Source organism: Miniopterus schreibersii (genome assembly GCF_964146895.1).
Source record: "Miniopterus schreibersii genome assembly, chromosome: X".
Lineage (NCBI taxonomy): Eukaryota > Metazoa > Chordata > Mammalia > Chiroptera > Miniopteridae > Miniopterus > Miniopterus schreibersii.
In genome coordinates this window covers 52894393-52911004 of record NC_138104.1, presented here as the reverse complement: position 1 = coordinate 52911004, position 16612 = coordinate 52894393, and the positions used below count along the sequence as shown (strand labels likewise).

Sequence of the window (16612 nt, the reverse complement as noted above, 5' to 3'; positions counted from 1 at the left end):
CCCACTTTTGGATGTCAGTCCGCACTGCTGAGGGGAGGGAGCTTTGCAGCCTCCAAGTCTCTGGGCTGGGAGCCCAGCACAGGCTTCAGGGAGGACTCCCCCCCTCCTATGTGCCCCTCTCTTACCGGACTCCGTGATGTCTCTTCAGTGCTCCCCACTTGCATTCCGTCCACTCAGGTATGTTTCTCTGCTTTTTCCAAGCTGGCTAAGTAGGGTTTTAGGAGTAAATCGAGTCCGTGGCTCAAAGCGGGGGCCCTCTGCTGCTTCTCACAGGTCCGCCATCTTCCCTTCTCTCTGAGTTCATCTTGATTGAGACTCTCTGTGCTTCCTGAACTTGTGTGACTTCCTCCTTCACCATGTTAGGGAAATTTTCAGCCATTCTTTCCTCAAATAGGTTTTTGATCCCTTGCTCACTTTCGTCTTCTTAAGTCCAATGATGTGGATGTTGGTACACTTGATGTTTTCCCAGATGTTCCTTAGACTTTCCTCATTTTCTAAAATACTCTTTTTTTAATGCTCTGCTTGGGTGCTTACTGTTATCTTACCCTCTAAATTGCTAATTTGATCCTATGCTTCATCTAAGCTGCTGTTGATTCCTTCCAATGTATTCTTCCTTTCAGATAGTATTCATTTCTGACTTTTTTATGGTTTCTATGTCTTTTCTTTGTCTTTTTTTAATTCTTACTATCTCTTTGTTTAAGTTCTCACTGAGATCATCATTCTTTCCTTAAGGTCCTTGTGCATCCTTATAACTATTGTTGTAAACTCTTCATCTGGTATCTTGGTGGTTTCCATTTCATTTATTTCTTTTAAGGGTATTTCTCTAGTACTTTTATTTGGGGAGTATTTCTTTGTCTCTCCACTTTCTCTCTGTGTATTGGGTAAATCTACTATGATTCCCAAACCTGCTATGATGGCTTTATGATGTAGGAGTCTTGTTGAGCTCAGTTGCACAATCTTCCACATTACCTCAGTTCAGTGCTTCAGGAATGTTTCTTATGGGTTTCTTGTGTCTTGAATGCTGTTGGCCCTTTTGTGGGTGGAGTTAATCCTTCAGGCTGCTTTACTATAAGAATAAACCTTGATCATTATATATGAGTCACTGTGCTGGAGCTTGCCCCCTGAGGCAGAGTTGTCCGTGGCAGTGTTTGGTGCCTGCCAGAATCCTTCTTTGGGTGTGCTACTTGTTTGGCTAGTGGGGTCGAGCTCTGGTGTAGTCTGAAGTCCACCACTGTTTGTGTTGATTCTGGATCCAATTGGCTAGTGTTCAGGTACAGTTGAATGTCAGATGCTGGGTATGACCAACTTTGGACTATCTGCCTGGAGCTATCTGTCTGTTTGTGGCTGCATTTATTGCACCTGGTGTGTGTGGTAGGGGTAAATCTTTGTAAAAGGGTCAGCTTCCTCCAACTTAGAGCTGGGGCTAAATCTGTAAATGTTCCCAGGCTCCCTGAGGTCCATCTCCACCTGTCAGTTACTCTACTTCCTGCAGAGGTTACCTGTCCTTCCTCTAGAGCCTTCTGAAGAATGTAGAGTGGACTCAAGCTTCCTGCAAAGCACAAACCCTTCCATGTGCAATGAGCTTCATAGGGTAAGGCGACCAGGATTGGGATGATGGGGCTAGAGGGTCCTCTACTTTGGGGCCATGTGGTGAGGCACTTAATAAGGGGTAAGTAGTCCTTACTCCAGAGCCAAACAACTCTGTCTCTATCAGAGTCTCCAACTCTAGCTTCCTCAGGAGAAGTGCACTGCAGGTTTAGGTTGGGTGCAGCCAGGTGTCCCCTCTGCAGGAGGAAACTCAACAGGACAGAGCCACCGGGTCTCAGGAAGACAGATCAAAAGAGTCTCCTGTTGGGAGTTGTGCTGGCCAAGCCTGCAGGAGGGGTCAAGCACTTCATCCTGGTCCCCAGACAATAATAACCTCTGAGGGAGACACACTCTGAATGTCCCAGCTCTGAGCAGCACACCTTTCCCTTCTCGGAACTGAGCTCACCAGGGCAGGGCCACTGGGACTTGGGAGGGCTAATCCAAACAGTCTCCCCTTGGGAGTTTTGCCAACTAGCCTGTTGGAGGGGAGGCAGGCACTTCTTCCCCTTTCAGGGATAGCAGAGGCTGAGTTTGCATGGAAGATAGGAGTACCCCCTGCATCCCCCCAATGTAGCCACCCAACCCAACTCCCACTTGTCTGATTCCTAGACAAAAGACTTCTGGGAGATGCTCTGAAAGTCTCAGCTTTGTGCAGCACTCTAATCCTGCCACATGACTGAACTCAGCAGGGCAGGGCCACAAAGTGTCATGGTAGGCCCAGTGATTCAACAGGTGGGGGATGGGCACTGGCTGTGCACTCTGGGTGGGGAAGAATCGTCCCCTTTCCAAAGTTACACAGCTCAATTAGTGTCTGAGTCCCTGCCAAGAGCTTCTCCAGAAGAAAAGCACCCCAAAGTTCTCTTTTGGGTGCAGCCAGCAGACCCCACCTCAGGACCTGAGCATGACAGAGTGGCTTTGCCAGCAGTCGAGGGACTGGGTGGTGTACTCCCCAGGATGGTGCTGTAACAATAGGAGTGCTTATCCCTGGGAAGGTGGCGTCTTGGTCTCTAGTAGACTGTCTTCTCTCCCAGGTCGACTGAGTCACCACTGATTTTCACCACCAGATGCTATGTGAGCTCCTTTTCCTGTCTCCGTTGCTCTGGGTTCAGGGATCCCTGCCTGGGGTTGAGACCCCATGCTCCTGGCAGAGAGGGAGTTTTGCAGCCAAAATATCCTTCGAGGTTTCAGCTGCTGCACGTGGGTGCAGGAACCCTTCTTACCAGTCTCTGTGCGGCTTTTTCTGTAAATTCTTGGTTATAATATTTCAGTTCAGCTAGCCTTCAGTTGGTTCAAGTTAATTGCTCTATAATTTAGCTGTAAATTCGGTTTGGCGCTGGGAGCAGGTGAGTGTAGCTTCCACCTTCTCTGCAGCCATCTTGGAATCCTTGGCACTGCCTTAACTATGTAATCTGCCACTGCTTTAACTATCATCATGCCTTCCAGATCCTCAATGACTAAGGTATATGTATTCCATTCTCTGCTAACCCAAATGCAAAAAGCCAGGGACCAGACACTGGGGTCTACCAGAAGGTAACATGGCTGGAGAAAACCCTAAAACTTCCACCACTGTTCATGCCAACAGAAGCAGCAGAAATATGGCTTGTGTGTCAACTCTTTCTAAATATTGTTCATGTGCATATGATTGATAGAAATGAATCATGTCCAGAACACTGGATGCAAAAGAGTCTGAGAAATGAGTTTGTTGTTTTAGCATTTTTTTGTTTGTTTGTTTTTTAGCTTTCAGCAATATAAGAAGGCATGCTAGAAGGAGGGTGACATGTATCTTGAGTAACCAATCTATAGTAGCCACCATAGAACTGATAAGAGCAGAACTGCTTTTGAGAGACATGATTTGAGCAGGAGAGTAGAGGCTGAATTGGGGACAGAGAGCAGCACAAGAGACCAAGTAATGAATGGTAATAGATCAGAAATGATGAGGAATTGAGTATGGGCAGCAGAGAGAGACAGGAAGGACACATGAGAGAGGTATTAAAGAGGAAGATAATCATCAGGATTTGGAGACTGGTTGACTAGCATCAAGGTGAGGGAGAGGCAAGATGTATGGATATCTCTTTAGTTTGGGGCTATTTCGAAGTGAGTCTTAAGATATAGAGAACTCACAGGAAGGAGGAAGCTGGCAGGGGTGGGAGAAGATTAATTCAATTTTGGACTTACTAAGTGTGAGGTTCATGTGAAATATTCAAGAGATATCCAAAAAGCAGTTGGAAATTCATCTCTGGAGTTAAAGAGAAGAGAGCTACCTGGGGGTCGTCAGCAGAGTTATAAGCTCCATGCTGGCAAAGGCCTATGTCTGTTTTGTTCCCTACTGGTGTCCAGTAACTACTGGTGTCCAGTAACTTGAAAGGAGGAGCATTATGTGTAATGTAAGTGGTAGTTCAAGTCTTGTGGATGCATGGGCCCATCATTCATTGCATGTGTAGAATGAGAAGAAAGAAGGACTGAAATGAGAAGAACCCTGAGAAAGCATGGCCTTAAAGACTGAATGAAGAACCCAGGCAGTAAGTAAAGACAATATAACCAGACAGGCCATGTGGTTGGTATTCCTAAGGCAGAAGGAAGGAGGAAGGCATCAATGGAGTCAAGTGGGAGAGAAATCAGGGAAGATAAAGATGGAAAATTGGCCGTGAGGGTTAGCAACAAGTTGGTCATTTGTTTATATTCTCAAGAAATTCTAGCTTCTTATGGGATGATGGGAGTGAAAGCCAGGCTGCAGTGAGTTGAAGGGTCAATGGAGATAGGATAAGATTGTATTTTTAAAGGTAATCTAGTTGCATATAGTACCATCCTGATCACCAGTATCTGACTCAACGTAATCTAGAGGAGTGGCTTTCAAACTATTTTGTGATCATTATCTGCTATAAGAAATACCTTTTACATCATAACCTAGCACATTAATATTTATGTAAAACTGAAATAAAAGCTTTATTAAATAGTATTTACCCTAACTATATAGACATTTCACATAAAAGGAATCCTACAAAAGCCTTTTATGTCTGGCTTCTTTCACTTATAATATTTTCGAAGTTCCCTTGTGTGGTAGCATGAAACCGTACTTCATTCCTTTTTATGGATGAATAATATTCTATCCTTTTGACATTCCACATTTGTTTATCCATTCATCACTTGATTGGCTTTTGAGTTGTTTCCATCATTTGGCTATTGTGAATAATGCTCTTATGAATGTTCATGTACAAGTTTTTATGTGGACATGCTTTCATTTTCTCCTAGAAGTGGAATATTATCAAATATTAACTCTGTGTTTCACTTTTTGAGGAACTGCCAGACTGTTTTCCGAAGTGGCATCACCATTTTACATTAGTACCAGCAGGGTTATGAAGGTTCTAATTTTTCCACATCTTCCCCAACACTTGTTATGATCTAGCTTTTTGATTATAACCATCCTAGTGGGTGTAGAGTTTTATCTCATTACAAGTAATGCTGTAGTAATATCCTGCATTTGCATTTTCCTGATGGTTAATATTTTGAACATCTTTTCATGTTCTTACTGACCATTCTTTGGAGAAATTTTATTCAGCGCCTTTGACAATTTTTAAATGTGGTTATTTTGCTTTTTATAAGTGAGTTGTAATAGCTCTTTATATATTCTAGACACAAATCCCTTATCAGATATATGATTTGCAAATATTTTCTTCCATTCAGTGGGTTCTCTTTTCATACTCTGTATCGTGTCCTTTGAAGTACAAAAGTTTTTAATGTTGATGAAGTCCAGCTTATCTAGTTTTTCTTTTGTTGTGTGTACTTTTTATGTCATATCTAAGAAACTATTGCCAAATCCAAGGTCACAAAGATTTACATCTATTCTCCCCATTTTGTTAAACCTAGCCACAGCAATTAATGCTGTAATTCTTAAATATAATAAAATATTTAGTCTGTTCAAATTTCCAGTTGTTTCATGTCACAAATATGTGTGTATGTGCATGCACACACATGCACAAGTTTCACCTGAGTCAATCAATCTCTTTTTCTTTCTTACTTATTTGCTTAAGAACTGGGTTGTTGGTCCTGTAGTTTTGTACAGTCTGTATTCCTGTATTGCAGTTTAACATGTTTTTATGTCCTTCGTTATATAAATTGATAATTGGATCTAGACACTTGGTGGGATTCAGGGTTTTTTGTTGTTTTGTCACAAATCATTCATAGGTGGTGTTATGAGCCCAAACTTCTATTTATTTACTTATTTTTAGTTTTTATTTATTGATTTTAGAGAAAGAGGAATGAAGAGAGAGCGCGTGAGAGAGACATTAATTTGTTGTTCCACTTATTTATGCATTCATTGGTTGATTCTTGTATGAGCCCTGACCAGGAATCAAACCTGCAACCTTGGCATATCTGGACAACATTCTAACCAACTGAGCTACCAGGCCAGGGCAAGCCCAGACTTTTAAAGTGAGGACTTCTTTGGGTTTTATTCTATCTTGTAGGGCCAGAGTCTACTTTGTTTTTGACCTGCATTCATTCAGAATTTCCAGTCATTTAGTTAAGATGGGTGATTGTCCTAGCCTCAAAAGATTTCTAAAGAATAGAAAGCAATTTTTATTCCTCTTAGAGTCTGTGGTATGGTAGGAGTTCCAGAACTTAATTTGCTATCTCTGGCTAATCCAGTTTCTTGCCCTGTTCCACCAATACCTATCTGTTCACTTTTCAATGTAAGAGTAAGAAGATCCCTTAGAAAAATTTCTGTATAAGGGAGTCCTGAGTTTTTGAGGGCTCAGGAGCCTGCTAAAATTGTATTTTTCTGAGGTGAGAGTTCAGAGGTTTCACTGAATTCTCAGATAGGTTTAAGTTCTCATGTGACAAAAGGGAGATGGAGGCAGGGAGGGGAAAGGAGTTGCACAAAAGCCATACAACAACCTTGAGGTAGGACTGGGAGTAAATCTGAAACCTTCAGGTCTCTAGTCCAGGGATTTTCCCCTAGTTCCAGACACAGAGTCACACACAGAGAGCAGGCAGTAATTACAAGCAGATTGGAAGTTTTGTGGAGGCTTCCCTTCATACTACCCAGCATGCTGGAAAAGTGCAAGCCACCATAAGTAGGAATGGAAATCTGACCAGCAAGTGTGGAGATATCAGAGAAAACCAAATAGAATTGGATTTTGGGTAATTTGTAAAGTATTCCTGTTGGTTGAATTTGTATACCTAATTGTGAGTTGCCTGTAAATACTTAGGCAGGGGCCAAAGGCACCTTTGCTTCTTCCTTGGCCCAGGCTCCAAATTGCCTGCCAAGGCATGGCTCCTCCCCATGTACTTATCCCATTTTTAAAATTTCTTTTCCCTCTTCCCCATCCTTTTTCCTTCCTTTGTACAACCCTTCTCTCCATCTTACCTCTATCTCTGTTCCCTCTTTCCCATCTTTCTTTCTTTTTCCCTAGTTCCCCAGGGTCTTTCCCTTGTTCCCTCCTCCCTCCCTCCCTCCTGTCACGTCCTCTCACGCCCACTCCTTCCCTCTTTACCAGTCCTTTCCCGCCCCTCCTCCCCCTCTCTCCACATCCTCCTCAATCCACCTTCAGCAAGCTCTCCACCCCCACACCAGAACCTGCGGCTGGTGGCTCCAGCTAGTCAGAATAGAGGGAGCCTGCTTGGGGTGCCTTGAGCCCTCCAATTGGCTGCCTCCGCTAGCACACCAGCCCAAGTTCCGCCCCCTAGCGAGTAAACGAGCTGCTGTGGCACCTGCTATTGGCCGGCGGGCCTGTCTGCGCCTCACGCAGGCGCCCACAGTCGCTTGGTGAATAAAAACGCAGACTACCAGCTGGGGGTTGGGGAGAGGAGAGGGAGAGAACCAGCGAGGCAGGGCTGGAAGGAGTGGCTGGCAACCAGGAGCCCCGTGAAGAGAGCGAGCGAGCGTAGGAAAGCGAGCGAACTAGAGGCTATAGGGGAGACCGAGACTGACCAGTAGCCAGGCAGGTGGACGGACGCACGCCGGGACAGACTGAGCAGGCGCTGGAGAACCCCGCTCTGGTTCCTCCCGCCTTTCCCTTTGAAAGCCAGGATTTTGCCCTTTCCGTGGCGCCCGAGAGAGAATGCTGGACTCTGCCGACTACAGCGCAAGCTAAGATTTCTCAGCTAGGGAAGAAAAATCAGCTCAATCCTGAAAGGGGGGGAAACAAGCTCCCCTGTCCCCACTCCCCCTCCCCCCATACCAAACTCGGGCACCAAACCCAACCCTTCCCTTAACCATCCGACTTCCTCCTCTCCTTTCTAGAATGGTGGCTGTATGGACAGTCTGACAGAACAGAGACTGACATCTCCCAATCTGCCGGCCCCCCACCTGGAACACTACAGTGTTCTGCATTGCACCATGACCCTGGATGTGCAAACTGTAGTCGTTTTTGCCGTGATTGTAGTCCTCCTGCTTGTCAATGTCATACTCATGTTTTTCCTGGGAACGCGCTGAATGGAGTCCAGCCATCTGAGCTGTTGCTAACTCTCGATTTGATTTCATCCAGAGAACTACCGAGAAAAAATCAAGAGAGACAGTCAGAGACAGGGAAAGAGAGGGAGAGAAAAAGCAAGCTTTCTTACTGAGGGGGGAAAACGTTTTGAGCTTCAACATGGCCTCGCTGTGATATGTATGACGTTGGTATATTATCTCTCCCTAAATCTTTTGTCATGTCTTGTCTTTTAAGTATGCCTATAAGTGTAGTTGTTTATTGCTTGGGTAAAATTGTTGATAAAGAAATGCTTTCTATTTAAGTCTGCATGTGTGTGTGTGTGCATTCTCCATTTATGTGACGTTCATGGAGCAAGCTCTGCGTCCTTAAACAGTGGCTTTGCTGTTTGTGGTGTCTTGTCAACTCATTTTCTTGAAAACTATCTTTAAATTCCATGAAGGAATTTTAGTCAGAATTTCTCTCTTGCGATCAGGACTGTATTTGGATTTGTTTGGGGGCAAGGGGGCTTGTGGGAAGAGCATGATGGATTTTGGGCATCTTAGGAAATACAGGCTTGCACTGGATGTTTGGAAGAAAAAAACTTATAGAATGAATGAATTTAGGGAAGATAATTCTTTAGTCTCTAATGAGAAGGGAAAATTTAAGAAGTGACGTGGTGGGGTGCGTTGAGCTGGCAGTTGGTGACTGTCTTTTGAATCTCAATTTGCTGTCCAGGGTTCACAGTTTCCAATTTGGAAAGAAGCCACCTTTAAAACAGTTCTTAAAGCATTTAATATCAATTTATTTGGAATTATGGAATGGGATGTAAAAGCATTATCTGATCTTTATGAATTGGCAAGAGAAGACATTGACGAGCTGTTATTGGGTTTATTTTCTCAAAGACTACCTCCGGATTTGAATTTGGGGATTTTTCTCTGTGTATCCTCCAAAAAAACAAGAAAAGCCAGCTCTTTACCCACTTTGGGAATAATAGTATTTGAATATGCCTCTTTGGGGTAATCTAATTTACAATGATGTACTTGAACTACATTTTAAATAGAACTTGCTAGTGCTAATGAGAAAGTGGTGATTTTTGTCTGTATCCTTGTTTGTTCTTTAAGATCAGAAGTCTCTCTAATTAAAAGATTTCCATAACAAAATGAAAGTATGTATCTTGCTAAGTAGAGTTTTGAGCACCCCCACACAACCCCCCAAAAGTCTGGTTGGAATGAGGTATGAGTGGGGAAACCATGAGCTAGAAACAGTGTTCTAATTTGCCATATATTTGCATGTCTGTATCAGATGGTGGTGGTTGCTGTTATTGCTATTGTTATTATTTTTATATTTCTGTTTTTGCTGAGAAAGCTCTTGGCAAAGCCAGGAAAAAGATGCCTCTGACGCCAGTGTGCATAATATTTGTTTTCCTCCCTTCCCCCACCCACTGATATAGACAAGTCTTCCTCATTCCCTTCCTTACCTGATTTGAAATTGTGCCATTTCTGGCTCATGTAGCAGTGAATCAGAGCGCATACACATCCACACACATGTTCCTCCTACACTCATGTGGGTGGCTGCTCATGTGTGATGTGCAAATCTGTTGGAATTGTGCTCTTAAGTTCCATGTCCTGTTGTTTCATCTCTTGGGAACTGATTATGAAGTGAGAGGGAGGAGCTATGAAGGGGGTGCTTGAAATTTTCCTGACCTCAGGACCCAGAGAATTTTATTTAATTGCATTTGAAGAGGTTTTGAGTCTTGAGGTGTGCTCTCTCTCTTTGGCTCCCTGTGGGTGAGAAACTGATTTGTTAATTGGATTGGTACCATGGTGTAAGCATGATCTGGGAAATTTGCTGGCATTGATACTTATTTACTCTTTGGTCCCTTTGTTTGGGCCCCCTGGGTTGAACTAAGAACTTGTTTCTTTGCAAAGAGAATCTGGTGAGATGCACCTCGCCCCCTCCCTTAGCTCCAGTGGTATTATCTAAAGTAAGTTTATATTTTGACTGGGCACTTCTTTTAGAGACAGCTTTGAAGAGTGAGGAAAGGTTCCAGGCTGGTCACTAAAGACCCGGGTTCTCTCTGTTCAGTGGCTGTTTGACCTTGGGCAGTTTTTTTCCTTCTCAGTTTGGGGTTCCCTGTAACATTGGAATTTGGGGCTGGTTACACTAAGTGACCTCCAAGTTCTTGCATTCTGTGATTTTGGTTGCCCGTAGGCACTTGAAATCAGAGAGGATGAATTGTAAAGACAAGTGAAAAGGAAAATGAAATGTTAATCTATGGATGATGGGAGGTGGGGGAAGAAATAACTGGTTGCTGGTATCTAGAGAAATTTGTTTCACCTGAGATTTTTTCACTTAACAATGTGAGAAAGCCACTACAACAATGGAATGCTATTTGCTTTTTTTTCCCTTTCCCCCTGAGGGGAGAAAGGTTCTCTCTAAAGCTGGTCTCTGAGCCAGGTTTATGACAAAGTAGTGTCATGAAACACCACAGCCTTCATGACTGGGTGCCTGACAGACCCTTGGCAGAAAGCCTTTAGGAATGTATGTGTGTAGGTTGTATGACAGTATGTTTGTGGGTGTGTGTGCACACCCTTGTGTGTGGGGGGGTGTATGATAGGGGGATGTACACTCCTGAATGTGGATGGAGGTTGGTTGTGCTAGGAATGAGGAAAAACAGAAGGGCATACATTGAGTTCCACGGTTCTGAATGGCCTTCTTGTGCTAGGATGGATGGATGTTACCCCTACCAGTCTTCCCACCAACCCCCACAACCCTTCAGGCTAAAGGGGTAGCTTGAATGAGCCCTTCCATCTGTAATTTAGCTGGCGAAATGGGTAAGCATTTTTCAGATTAATTTATCTCTAGGCAAATAAGGGAATGTTGCTAGCCAGATGGCACTCCACCCTAGAGCAGCTAAAAGGGAGTTTGAGTAGAGAACCAAAGTTGGCAGTGTATCTTTTTACTTCTGTGAGTCCTAAAGGTTTGGCATTTCTCCTTCAGACTTTTGAGGGTATGCAAAAAGAGAAGAGTAGGAGAAAATGAAAAATGCAGCCAGAGGAGTGGAATCCTCTGCATTTTCACTTTTTCCCTTCCCTTTTCTGCCTCTTTTCTTCATCTTCACCCTTCTCCCTTTGCTCCCTCCTCTGACACAGCCTTTACCCCCATCTGTAAGTGGGTAGGTAAGAAAGAAAAGCAGACTTTCTCTCTCTGATATGTCCCCAAATTTCCCAACAAAGTTTTTCATTTCTTTTACCCCTCTCTAACCTCTCTGGGTAGGGGATACCTTTTGCTACTAGGAGGGGCAAAATTCCAGCTCAGGAATTTTGGCTTCCAGCTCCCTACCAGGGGATTCAAGAAAATACCCTCAGCCGGTATCCTAGCAACCCCTGCATCACTCCTGCTGAGCTCCAGATCACACCCTTTAAATGTCCAGGAATCAAGGCCTTTGGAGAAAGGGGGCTTGAGCCCAGCAGGACTTGGAGAGATGCTTTGAGGGAGAGGACAAAGAGAGAGCAAGATCCTCATTGCTTGCAAATATCTAGAAAACACATGCACAGAAGGCATAGTGAGCTTAGCCTTCTCCCAGCCATGGGGACTGTTTATTGGAAGGCTCCTGGGTTCAAATCCTTCTTCAGTTACTGCCTTCTCCTTAAGATTAACTGAGCCATATCATAGCCCAGCTTTAATGTAAGGAGGTCTGCAGGCCTTGAAAAAAATTTTTTTCACCCTGACTTTTGGCTGAGGCAGGGAAGAGGTGAAGGGATAGTGTGGTAGAAACAAACTGAGAGTGCTTTTACTGGTTGAGACAGCCTCTATTTGTCAGAACCTGCAACATCTGCTTGCGCAGTGTGCCCCAATGTTGTTTGTTGCTTAGGGAACCGAGCTCAGCAGCAGTGTAGAATTTGGGGGGCATTTGTTTCTATGTTATTGGTCTCTGAGTAGTTTTTGACTGGGAAGGCTGGGCAAATTGGAAAGGCCAGTTTAACTGTGGGGCTGGTGAACAGGGTTTGGGCGGGCCCTGGCTGAGATTTGCTCATCACTTCTATGTGTGTGATTAAGTGGCTAGGGAGCTGAGGGATTGTTGTGAGCCAGTGAGTAAAGTGCTCTTCTACCCTGTGGTGAAGCTCAGATTGAGAGTGCTTGGCTGTGACTGGACGGCACACTCTGGCAGTTGCAGGGATGGTGCCAAATCATGTCCTCCTCCTAGCCTTTATCTGCCATCTTGGCCTCTGCTCCCCTTGGCCTGTAGAGTGCTTGCTCTGGACAGGGAAATGATTGGGAATTGAGCCTATTCTCCCAAAATAACTGCCTCCTCAGAAGACCTCCCACAAAGCATCTGGATCCAGCCCCAGTGGCTTTGCCCCAAGAAGTGGGATGGAGATGGAGAATCTTAAACTCTCTAGCTCTCATTTCTAGCTCTGCAACTTGTTCTAGGCTGAGTCTCTTGTTTTCCAAGAATCTTTGATCAAAGCTTAGTTCTTCTGATATCTGCAGAGAGTGTCTCCTGTCACTAGGTGGGTCTACCTCTCAACAGTATTTAGCTTATTGTGCTTTGCCCTGGCACAAAAATACAAAGTGGAAAAACTAGAAGGGAGAAGGGCCTAGAGGAGAAAGAAGGCTCAGGAAATGTTCCAGTAATGACAATCACGGGCCTGTAAAGTTTACAAAGCAATTTCACGTCCTAATTTTCAGTGTCACATCAGCCTTATGAAGTGGGTAGAGATAATTGTTATTCCTGGTTTTACAGATGAGGAAGGTAAAGGTCAGAGAGATTAGTGGGATGGGAGTGGATATGCTTTTCAAACAGAGACGGGGAGAGTCATAGTTGATCATTCCCGGCTAGTGTGAAGCAGAATGGAGTCAGGTGGATGGAGAAAGAGGTATGTGAGTCTCTCCCCTGAAACCATACTAGCTTCCTCAGCTACTCGCTTACATTTTCAGTGTTTTCTTATACCTTTCATTTGTATAGCAATTTTGCGCAGAATTCTTTATCTAAGAAAATGCTGCCTTTTATCTTGAATATACATTAGCGTTCCCGTTAGTCTTATGAAAACACTATTTGAGATCTTCATGGAGAAAGGCAGTGTGAATTGGTGGAGCTAAAAATACAGAATACTTTGAAGGAACTATAGTTTTCATACAATCATCCTTCCTTTTGAAGCTCTATTATTTTTCTATATTTCTTTAAAAATGTGCTGCCCAGAACTGATCATGCTACTCCAGGTGTCACCTGATCAGGATCAAGTACAAAGGGACTTTGATCTGTCTGTGAATTATTTAATAATGCGACCTTCTACTGGCTGAACATTCTGATTAGTTTGGGAGTTTTTAAGTACCGGTGCCAGATCCCACTCTGAGATGTTCTAACTTTATTGGCATGGGCTAGATCCCCAGGAGCTTTTTAAAAAATTTTAAATTTAAGGCTCTGCAAGGTGATTCAAATGTGCTGCCAGGGTTAAAAGCCACTGTAGTAGTCGTTTGTGCTATAGGCACTTTGCTGTCTAGTCCAGTCCTCTACTTTCTTGTGAAATTGGCCTTTTCAACCAAACTTGTTCAATTTTATTTTGTTTGATTGTTCCATTATTCTAGTTTTTCCTATGGATTTTTAAATTTTTCTTCATACCGTGCAATAAATTAGCAGTCCCTTCTAGCATTTCATCAGTGAACCTTTTATTTTATTTGGTTGAGCTATTTTAGCTTTTTTTTTGGGGGGGGAGAGGGTAATTATTTTTGTTCTTTATGCTGTGACACAGATTAGCACTCTTCTAGCTTTGCATCAATTGAAAACTGAATAAGTATCATTCAAGTTGTTGATTCAAACCAATGTTCAATATGATGGATACTTGGTCCTTTAATATCTCACCAGATTTCCTCTTTTGGAGTTGGAGCCTGTTAATTTTTGTACAACCTGGTCAATCAGTGCAGAATACATTGGGACTCCACCATCATCCATCCGACCAAGTGTTAATGAGTATAATGAGGTATGATAGACTTGTATGCTTTGTAGACATCAAGATGTATACTAGGTTCATAGCAATCATCTACCAAACCAATGACCAAGGAGTATGAGTCACTTGGTATCTTACTCCTGGTAAATCCTGTTGTAGGCTCCAGGGTTCCCTGTTTTCTTTCAATACCCACAAACTGTATGTTTCCTAACTGGGTCCAGAATTTGCCTGAGGGTCAGTGCTACAACTGTAGATTCTGTGTAACACTTTTTTCCCCCCTCTTCGGGAAAGCAGGACTGCATAGATGGAGCTTTAAAACAGAATATATTTGGTTTTCAGAGAGTTCAGGAAACTCTTTGTGCATGTTTCCCTTAGTTGGCTGAATTGTTTCCATTAACCCAGTGGTTCGCAGTCCTGGCTGCACAATGGAATCACCTGGGGATTTAATGAGACTAACAACAATTCCTAGAATCTCTGAGGGAGATCTAATTGAGTTGGTCATGGTGAGGCCCTGGCATCAATATTTTTTAAAAGCTCCCTGAGGTGGCAGGAAAGTTTAGCCAAGGATGAGAATGACTGCTGTGTTCAAAGGAAATGCCAGCTCAGCCTGAATCTGGCTTATCACACGTGAATAGGCAGGTTTCACAGATGGTGAAATTTTATTCTAGGGTTGTGGGTGCCTTGACAAATGCTAAGGGCTCGTGTCCACTCTAAAAAATAAGACTCAACCCTGGAGAGTGAGTAGTCTGGGGATCTATTTGGACTTAAAATTATCAGCTGTGAGATGCTTTGAACCCTTCAGGAAGAAAGTCACTTCCTATGCATTTGCTATACTAGTGGGAAAGATTTTGTTTATTTGCTGAGTGACTCTGGGTAAATTACTTCTTCCCAATGAAATTTGGTTTCCTCATCTGTAAAATAAGGTTAGGTGAATTAGAGAGCTTCAAAGATTTCTTTGAACTCAAATGATCTGTGCTTACTTTGTGATTAATACTGATGATCAAAATGAACAAGAGTACTGTTATTCAAAGCCAGCAGGTAATCTAAATATTCATTTTAGCAGGTTTGGAATGCATAGGGTGATTTCAGGGGTAATAGAATTTCCTTCCTAATTATATTTGGCTTAGGTCTCTTCTAGAACAATTGAACTATAGGTTGTATTCATTGAGCACACACTGGCTGCCAGCAGGGAAGGGAGTCCTACAGTGAGTTGAGTGGCAGGGGGATGCCATTTTGGGATTTAGCATTTGTTAAAGAGACATGTCCCAAGGATAACTGAGACTTGCCTCTTATAGATAAAATACCAGCCACATAGTTCTGGGAAAGCCTAGGAGGCAAGTGGCTGCTGGCTGCTTTGAAAGCCCAGAGCCCCTTTTTGCAGTATTTTAAGTCGCCATTCGTTTAGTTACTACTACTATTAATAAGAATTTCAACAAATAAAGTTCTTTACTTATTTCATTGGCTCCTCCCCCAAAACTGGAATTAGTTGAGGAAACTGAGGCACAAAGAGATTAAGTGACTAACTAGAGGTCACACAGTCAGGATGTGGTAGTTCCTGGCCTAGTACCTAGGCCTTTTGATACCACATCCTGCAGTTCTTCCAATGTAGCCTGCATAGTCAACTCTGCGGTCATAATATTGTCATGACCTTTTGAGAATTGAAGGGGTTCCATTGACATAGAGTAGAACTCAGGGGGAAACTTTGAAGAAAGGAACAAAGGGGCAACCTGGAGGAAAAGGAAAGGTTAAGGGAGGGATGTATATAAAGTCAGTTCTTTCTTGCCATTATCACTCTTCTGTACTAGTTTCAGGCCCCTGGCAGGAGTTGGACATTTGGTTTTTGGGCATCAAGGTCAAGAGTTGATAGCATAGAAGAGGGAATGTTGTGTCCATATGGTGGAGGGACTGCATATAGGTGACAGACTTTCAGTAGGAGAAAAAAACACTGGAAATGGCCTTGGGACCCCTGGGATTAAGCTGTGGTCCTGTACCTACCTTGCTGCTAGAACTTGATCAAGGCCCTTCCTTACTAGGAATTAGGAGAGTGGGGATGGCTCTGCCCAGCTCAGCTGAGTTTCCATGTCACTAAAATAAGCTGTGTATTCAATAGAAGAACCATGTTCATAAATAAAATTTGAACCAGAAACTCCTATATAAAACAGAAAAAAGCAGACGTTGTCCAGTTGAAATGGGCCTGGGACAGAGGAGGGGCAGATTGTCTTGCCAATGGAAACCTTAGTCATTAGAGGACTTGGAATTAGGAGAGTGGGGATGGCTTTGCCCAGTTTAGCCAGACTGCTTGGAGGATAGGATAAACTTGGGTGGGAGAAAGGGGCTTTCATTTAAGTTTCCAAGATCAACAGAGAATCACATAAGGGCAGAGATTACAGTACTTTGGAAATCTGCAACATACCTTTCCCCTTCCTATTTTACAAGTGGGAAAACTAAGACACTGAAGGGAAAGGGACTTGTCCAAGGTTCAGTAATAGGCCTGGGATCCTGACTCCTCAAATCAGGTCTTTGCCCCTGTAACCTGCTACCTTTGCTACAGGGTGCTCGTTTTATGCTCTCTTGGCTGGATCAGAGACCTGAATGCTCTCAGGTTTGGTTGGAGAAAGTGAGCTGATAGGCTGGGAGAAAAGGAGTATTATGCAACCTCTTGAAGGG

At 43.5% G+C, this 16612-nt stretch overlaps 2 protein-coding genes across 13 annotated transcripts in view; both read left to right on the top strand.

Annotated features, from left to right (window-relative positions):
* The window catches only part of ARHGEF9 (Cdc42 guanine nucleotide exchange factor 9), a 393542-nt gene that overhangs the window by 233210 nt on the left and 143720 nt on the right, over positions 1–16612 (top strand). For 4 of the 12 annotated variants that reach the window (XM_081126012.1, XM_081126020.1, XM_081126013.1 and 1 more), the window contains exon 1: positions 7385–8195. The exons of 4 other annotated variants lie outside the window; for them this stretch is intronic. Coding sequence is in view for 3 of the 8 variants with exons in the window: in XM_081126019.1 (XP_080982145.1) it covers positions 8198–8206 (9 nt within the window). In the remaining 5 variants the exon portion in view is untranslated. Of the gene's footprint in view, positions 1–7384; positions 8207–16612 lie in introns of those variants that run through there. 4 more of the 12 variants (XM_081126019.1, XM_081126017.1, XM_081126022.1 and 1 more) reach the window with 3 other exon arrangements.
* Positions 7841–8020, top strand: LOC308551472 (uncharacterized protein; the record flags this gene model as incomplete). The annotated part of the gene is made up of 1 exon (XM_081126024.1): positions 7841–8020. The coding sequence occupies one exon, from the start codon at positions 7841–7843 to the stop codon at positions 8018–8020; it is 180 nt and encodes a 59-aa protein (XP_080982150.1).